The sequence below is a fragment of the Rhinoraja longicauda genome, chromosome 4 (assembly GCF_053455715.1).
Source record: "Rhinoraja longicauda isolate Sanriku21f chromosome 4, sRhiLon1.1, whole genome shotgun sequence".
In the NCBI taxonomy this organism is placed as follows: Eukaryota; Metazoa; Chordata; class Chondrichthyes; order Rajiformes; family Arhynchobatidae; genus Rhinoraja; species Rhinoraja longicauda.
The window spans coordinates 42,739,228-42,747,511 of NC_135956.1; the positions used below are offsets into that span (position 1 = coordinate 42,739,228).

The following is an 8,284-nucleotide window of genomic DNA, read 5'->3' on the forward strand; positions in this document are numbered from 1 at the left end:
ATTTGTATTTCCCTCGCGGTGGCCTTTGAATAATTTCAGGTCGAGATAGATAGACTATTAATGAGCAGACGAGTGAAAGGTGGTGTTGGGGGGCGGAGATTACAGTCAGAATAATCATGCTCCGCATTTATCAGTGGTAACAGAGAGCTACATTGTCGAAAGTGCGTCGGTGTGATGAATCTTGAAACCGAGGGCCTCTATTATCAGAGACGTGTCCTGACAAACAACGTTCCACTGAACACCCCACCTGCTGATTACCTAGTCTATTTCATGGGTAGATCGTACAAGTTAGCTGCTAGTTCCCAATGTGATCATCATTGGTGCTTCCTTTATTTTATTTTGTTTTATTTCGGAAATAAACAACTCACCGGTCACAGAGCAAAGCATTCAAAAATGCTAAAGTTACTAACTCGTTTATTGGCCGATTTATAGAATGATACATGCAAAATCACGTGAAAAATACTTTTAAAAAAGCCGGCAAATTAATGGTACCAAAGGATTCAACAATAAAAGAGATTTGAAGAACAACTAACCGGCACCCCCACAACAGTCTATCTGGCATTGAATTAACTACAAACGCTGCTCGTTCTCTGTGTTTTGCACTGTAATCACCTGGATACTTGCTTCAACACTTGGCCTTCATTAGCCTCTTACAAGCCAACACATATTTTGCAACAGGATGTACAATCCCTTTGCACGCAACGAAGACACAGACTGAAAGCTTACAATGAAATGGAATACATTTATCGAAATGTACAATGTTCTTAATGCGAGTTACAATGACTTCTTCATGCCCCAGTATTCCATCTTGTAAAGTATGCCTGAGATGATACCGCAGTACGCCACACTCTTCAGCAACAGAATGGTATATGTCAATGTCGCGACCTGCAGTGAGCTCAGTGATATTTCTAGGTGAAATTGGAAAATGCAAAAATCGTTAGCTTCTGGATTATTAGCAGAAATTATGCTTCTAATAAATACAGGTATATTTTGGTGTTTTTCGAAGCGATGGCACAGATAACGCCACTAAAAAAAATAAGGGTAACCGAAGAGTGCGCAAATGTCTCCAACAATGTCAACCTCCCATGATCAGTGACTCTATTGGGAATATTTTCTATTCAAGTGGATGTAATGTTTATATGAAGTCTAAAGTGTGCGGATTTTTTTTTCTTCGTGGTTTGAGGAAGGACATCCTTGCTATTGAGGCAGTGCAGCGTAGGTTCACGAGGTTAATCCCCGGGATGGCGGGACTGTCATAGGAGGAAAGATTGGAAAGACTGTGCATGTATTCACTGGAATTTAGAAGGATGAGAGGGGATCTTATAGAAACGTATAAAATTATAAAAGGACTGGATAAGCTAGATGCAAGAAAAATGTTCCCAATGTTGGGGAAGTCCAGAACCAGGGGCCACAGTCTAAGAATAAAGGGGATGACTGAGATGAAAAAGAAAATTCACCCAGAGAATTTGTGAATTTGTGGAATTCTCTGCCACAGAAGGCAGTGGAAGCCAATTCACTGGACGAATTTAAAAGCGAGTTAGATAGAGCTCCAGGGGCTAGCGGAATCAAGGGATATGAGGAGAAGGCAGGCACAGGTTACTGATTGTGGATGAGCAGCCATGATCACAATGAATGGCGGTGCTGGTTCGAAGGGCCAAATGTCCTCCTCCTGCACCTATTTTCTATGTTTCTATGTTTCTATGAATGTTATGTTTACCTGCTTTGCGGGTACAAGAAGTGAAAGCATGCTCGAAATTAATGTCACCACACATCTTCAATGGTGGTGTTGAGTTTTCTAAATATGAACGTATTATATACAGCAAATAAACTGGGAAATCTACCCAACCAGTTCATGCTAGTGTTCGTGTTGCTTTTTTATTACAAATTTGTGGACGTCTTAAAATAGAAATGTCCTTTAATGATACATGTCTACATGTATGTAATGGTTTGTCTGCCATCCTTTCCCAATTGTTAACATGCGCAGGTATAATCCACGTGAGCTAACAGACTCCCAATTCATTATTTAATAACTTATTTCTTAAAAGTTTTCATTTTCTTATGTGATTTCTTCTCATGTTATTTCAACCAATTTACATTTTTTGTAAGTAGTGGACAAAGCGATGGTAATAATATTTTGTTACTTTGATGTTTTCTTGGGTGAGTGTATCAAGATATGCCCCAAATGGTAATATAAATTTCACTGTACCTTAATTGGTACATGTGACAACAAACTGACCTTGAAACCTTGAAGATGTGCTCCTTATTGACAGTGATCGACGAGGTTATGGTGGGGAAAGAATGGATTGTTTCTGTAACCCAATTCTTGGTAGCTTCGGTCGTTTTTATGTGTCTGCAAACTAGTTTATTTCTTTTATATTGCTCGTTAACTTAATTTTGGCGTTTCTAATTGCCTTTTCAATTGACCCTCTCTCCATTTTTGCTAATCTATTTCTATTCTTTTTCATCGTCCTCGCTCTTGTTCGTGCACTGAATATAACTATTTCCTTCAGTTTTAATTGTCTTCACTTCTTCAACCACCTTTAGTCAGGCATTACTGGATAGTATGCTCTTGCATTTAACTTGCGTTTCTTTCTGTGTTGACCGTTGTTTCAACTGTGTTACACTGCGGATTTTATTTTTAAATGTCAAAATACATTCCAGTTTATTTGTGTCTGTTCCTTTCTAATTCTGATTTTCTGAGCAACCTATTACAATAAGCAGGCGTTCTTTCATTCCTTTCCACGAATGGATATTGCTGGATACCTATCTAAGCCGCTTCAAAGGACAGTGGGGGTCAGCCGATTGGAGACGTTTATCCTCATTAATTGTCACCTTGCTCTTTCTAAGGACATTAGAACCGCCCGTCCTGTGACAAGGTAAAGATTGAGTTGATTATTTCCCTGTGCTGGCAAACGGCAGATTTATTGAGCTATAGTGTCACAATTTGAGGGGCTGCAATCTATGACCCAGGCCAGGAGCTGAATAATACCCGGACCATAGTTTGACTTAAAACAGGAATTACCTTCTTCCGTGCTCTCCTGTGATTCCTGGACGATCGGCGGGCAGGTGGGAACTACTGCGTTTGGATCATCTAAAGGGTCGTAGAGAAATACAGAAACATTCATTGGAAATAATCGACATATTCCGCAACGCGGGGCTGGATGGGAGTAAGGGAATGAAACGAGTGAGCAGCCAGGAATTGATGTCAAGGCTTATGGGGAGAAGGCAGGAAAATGGGGTTTGAAGGAAGAGATAGATCAGCCATGATACATTTGATGGGCCGAATGGCCTAATTCTGCTCCTATCACTTATGACCTTATGATATTATGTTTGTGGGAGCACCGATGACTTTCCCCGTTCTAAGTCCGACCGTCTCTAAACTGATCCATCCCAATACAGCAAGGTGCGAGAATAACCATCCGCCCCGGCACATTGTGCACAATGTATGCGAAAACCCGCACAAACACATACACCAAGAGGATGTTCGCATTTACGCTTTCAAGTTAAAACGAATTATATTTAAAACCCGTCCCCGCAGAAATGGGCTCCTCGGCCCACCGTGTCCCCGCCGGTCAGCGATCATGTACACAGACATTGTCCTATACACCAGGGGCAATTTACATTTTTACCGATGCCCATTAACCGTCTTTGGAGTGTGGGAGGAAACCGGAGCACCCGGAGAAAACCCACAGGGAGAACGTACAAGCTCCGTACAGATAGCTCCCGTAGTCAGGATCGAACCTGCGTTTCTGCCGCTGTCAGGCAGCAACCCTACCGCTGCGCCACAGTGCCGCCCTAAATGTGAGACGGTTTTGTGTTTCCTCCCTTTTCCCCGGACATTATGCCGCTGTTACGATTGAGAGAATACTGCGAAATTAAATCTCTCCAGTGAAAGGTTGCCATGAGTGAGAGTATTTCTCGGTGCATTTATACCACTAGACGCCGGCCGAATCCTGGAGCTGGATCTAAATTCACTTATATAGCATGAACCAGGAAAGTACATCTGGTGTCGGCAATATCAGTAGCGATGTTGTTACAAAAAAAAAGGCTTATTGTTAGATGTGATTGCTATATAATTATATAGAAAGTCATTGTCATTGTTATATAAAATTAGAAATAAAAGAGTGTAACCCCAGCAGAATTATGTTGTGAGTATTGGGTTCTGACCGACGCAAGGAACGAAGGAGAAAGAGGGTCGGAGGGAAAGGAGCGAGTCTGGCGGGAAACTTCATACCGATTGATCCAGCGTGAGCGTTATTTGGGGAGCATCTATATAATTTTATTATCGCTGCTTATTGGGGGGGGGGGGGGGGTAAAGGACTGCAATTGCAGGTGGCTGGTCTAAGATTTAAATTCGGGAGAGCTGGGGATTTAAATGGGATTTGCAAACATTCTGCCAGGTTGGCAGCCGCGCCGAGGACAGTACCGTATTTGGAATCCTTTGTAATTGATGCTTCTTTTAAGCCGGCTTCATGTTTCGCGTGGCAAGAAATTGTTTTCTTCTCCCATTGCAACTTGGTGACAATGAGCCGGCTAATCAGCGAATAAGTATTTCCCTCCATTTTCTTCACCGAGTCCGTCTGAACCATTGCGTCCTGCTTCTCAGCACCGATTTTCCACTCGACCTTGATCACCTCGGGGAAGAAGTCGGTCATCAGGCAGACCACAGCCGACTTGCTAGTGTTGACCAGCTCAGCGGTCGACGGCTGGAAAAGACGAATTTTCGGAGCCGTGGACGGTTGATCTGATTGGAAAATATATATTCTGCATTAAAGTGATTATAAATTCCAATATTCGCACTGCAAATCAGCAGCTGCAGATTGGAGAAAACAGTTTGAAATTTAACACCGACGAATCAGAGGGGATTCACTTTGCAAAGAATAAACATAATGAGATTATTTAAAATTATAGAAATGTTGAGATTAAACAGCCAAGTGCTTCAAATTCTGGGAGCGCCGGAGAATGGGTGGATTTAAAGGGCTGTGGAGAGTGTTACGCGAGAGGGATTTAATACTTGTCCGACAGGCCGAATGTCCTTGTTCTCAAAGTCATACAGTGGCGTTATGAGTACCGCGAATATGACCGCCATTAGATATTTATGCTAATCCGATTTTCCAGCATTTGGCGCGCATTTTCATTGCTTACCCATTAACTTCCCCGACAACAAGAGGCCCTGTCGCCACGAACCCTTCTCGGGGTGTGTATTCCAGATTTCAACCACCATTTGGGTGACATTTTTCCTTCATATCGTCTTCAACAGTTTATTGTTAATAAATGCGCTCCTAAACCGGCATTGGTTTACCTACGCTGCCAATGTACCACCATATTTTGTATACGTCAAGCAGGTCCCGCATCATCCTTCTCCACTCCCTGTGGAATGAGCCCAGCCTCTCCATTCTCCTCTCGGAACTCAACAGTTTCGTTCCAAGCTACATTGTGGTAAATCGCCACTGCACCCTCCATGAGCAATCATGTTTTTCCCATGGCGCGGCGACCGAAATATGCACAAAATATTCCGGCGGTGTCTTAACTAGTCTTTTGTACACACGTATCATTATCTTTTCTGCTTTTATATTCTATACCCCGGCTGATGAAGGCAAGTAGGTATGTCTTCCTAACGACTTTATTCCGTGTTGGTGGTTATAGGAAACCTTAGACATGTGCACGGAGACCCTACGATTCTACAGTACATTCACTGGTCACATTAATCGTTGTGTATGCCCGGGTCTTAATATTCCTAGAATATAGTATTTCACTTTTGATCCAGTATTGAACTGTTTTAGCCATTTCTTTGCACATCTGATGAATGATGAATGTCCCTGTATGACAATATAATCCTCACCATTCAGAACACTACCGACCTTTGTGTCGTATGCAAACTCGCTATTCATGTAGACCAAAAAGCAAAGGTCCAGGCACTGATCCAAGCCTTCCAATTGGAAAAAATACCCTTCGATTACCGCCCCTACCTCATATTATCAAGCACAATTTGGTCCAAATTACCGTATTTCCCTGGATCTCAGGGGGTTTAATTCGCTGACCTGCGATTCACTGCCCATTTCTCGACAGCTTTACTGTCCGGCGTTTTCAATTTACAACTAGTGCCATTGCAGTTCGCAGAAGCTATATCTCTGTCGAATGAACGGGTTAATATCTTGGGCAACAGCAAATCTGGCCTTTCCACTAAAAGAAATGAATCAATTTTTGAACCCGACGAACTACTCTGCAGGAAATCCCGATACAACCTCCGCCCTTAGACTGGGTCCTGGCTTTTTCCTCTCCGAGCTTTGCAACCCCAGACTCTGAACTAATAACCTGGTCAAATTATACCCGCGGCTACCTTGTGTATAAGCTGCTACAGAACATAAAGAGTATTTTCCGCGATCACAAGGATTCGCTGGAGATTCGACATTCGCAATTCACCAGTTGTTCGCCATCATAGAGACCAGAGAGTCTCTCTGAAACCCAATTTTGTAAGGCGGTTAAATCTTCTGCCATTTTCAACGAATAATAATAACGAACTCCGACAGCGGATATGTTTGAAGCTGGTGTTAAATCGTTCTGGGTTTAAACTCCACCAGGTGTTGAATCCGAAGATCTGCGGAAGACCACCGCGGCCGAAAGCTGAACTAAATTCGCTATCCCGGCCACTTAGCACCAACCAGTAGCGTGCCCTTCCAACGACAGGGCCATTATCACAAACCGAGCCTCACCGTGGAATTCAGCGGCCAGAAATACTATCCAGCCAGCAGCCACACAACCAGCTTTTGCAGGTATTCTGAATCAATTAACTGCAGAATACTACAACCATCTGCAACAAGTTGTGACGATTCATAGCCGGTTGATTCTTGATGGTGTACAGACTGCTTTGTGACATTAAAATATTAAACGGCGGACAGAGAAACAGAGAAACGTTTTTACTTCGAAGAAGAATCCTTAATTTGTAACATTAACCCTGTTTATCTTTCCAAAGTTACAGTTTGACCTCCTGAATGCTACTGAATATTCTATTTTTAATTTCCTGCATCGTACTTTTAATGTTTTTGGCGGAGATGCTCGCGGGTCACTCTCGTTGAGGTCTTCTCGAGCAGAGTCTGATGAAGGGTCCCGACCCGAAACGTCACCTATTCCTTTTCTGCAGAGATGCTGTCTGACCCGCTGAGTTATTCCAACGTTTTGTGTCTATCTTTTAGAGCAAACGTGGCTTCGTACAAGAATCAGAATGAATGATGGGGGCACGCCGCAGGGATACATCTCTCAGTGGTACCGAATGTGTAAAATCACTGGCCTCGCATTAAATGAGTCGTGGGTTATAAATCTAAGCGAGTGACACGTTAGTCGACTTGACTAGTCAGAGTCGTGTTCTCCCTCGGAGTTTGGTCGATTTAAAGGTGCTCATTTTTTCTCTATCCTTTTCGCACCGCCAAATTCCCAGCGAGGGGATTAAAATGGATGGAGATAAAATTGGTGTAAGTCAATCTCGTCCACGCCCCCGAGATCCTTTCGCCCCATATCATTGCTTCAATACAGCAGCCGGGAACCGAGGTACAAGTGTGTGGACGGGGGCACGGAGTTTGCTCTTGTGGAAAGCTAGCACCCTTGCCCCTTGCTGCAAGCCCTCCCGCACTCTCTGTTCTCCATGCCCCCTCCACGTACCCTCTGCTCCCATCACCCCCAACCCCCTCCCATCCTCCCTCCAACCTTTCCCTACAGTTCTCGAAGAGTTGCAGTCTACCCTTGCTCCTGGAGCCCCCCACATCAGACCTACCTGTGACGATGAGCTGAGTCCCGCTGCCGAATATTTTTCTCCATGAGCCAGATGTGGCACGGTGTTCAGTGCCTGTACAATAACCGCCCGGCCCTAAATCTGCACCGAGCGAACTTCTCTCCCATCTCCCAACCCTTGCGCCCAACAATCCTCGCTCGTAATCCACTTATCTCGTGGATCCCAGTTGGTTCCGGTTACTTCCAAAGGCTCACCTGTGACGAAGAGTTTGGTTCCAGTGCCAAATATCTTTACACCAGTGGTCGCACGGTGTTACACCGCCTGTCAAGAACATCGCGCCCCAAGACAGGGGCTAACTGAACTAAGAAAGACACAAAAAGCTGGAGTAACTCAGCGGGACAAGCAGCATCTATGGAGAGAAGGAATGGGTGACGTTTTCCATTCCTTCTCACCAGAGATGCTACCTGTCCCGCTGAGTTGCTCCAGCTTTTTGTGTCTATCATCGGGTTAAACCAGCATCTGCTGTTCCTTCTTACACACTAAATGAACTCGCTCATC

At 44.0% G+C, this 8,284-nt stretch overlaps 1 gene segment (V, D, J or C); it reads right to left on the bottom strand.

The window, feature by feature from the left end:
* Nucleotides 1-482: 482 nt before the first annotated feature.
* On the bottom strand, nt 483-4,855 carry LOC144593135 (Ig lambda-1 chain C region-like). The segment is given in 3 exon segments: nt 483-908; nt 3,023-3,091; nt 4,427-4,855. Coding segments are annotated over 3 exon segments (432 nt in total).
* Nucleotides 4,856-8,284: the final 3,429 nt, after the last annotated feature.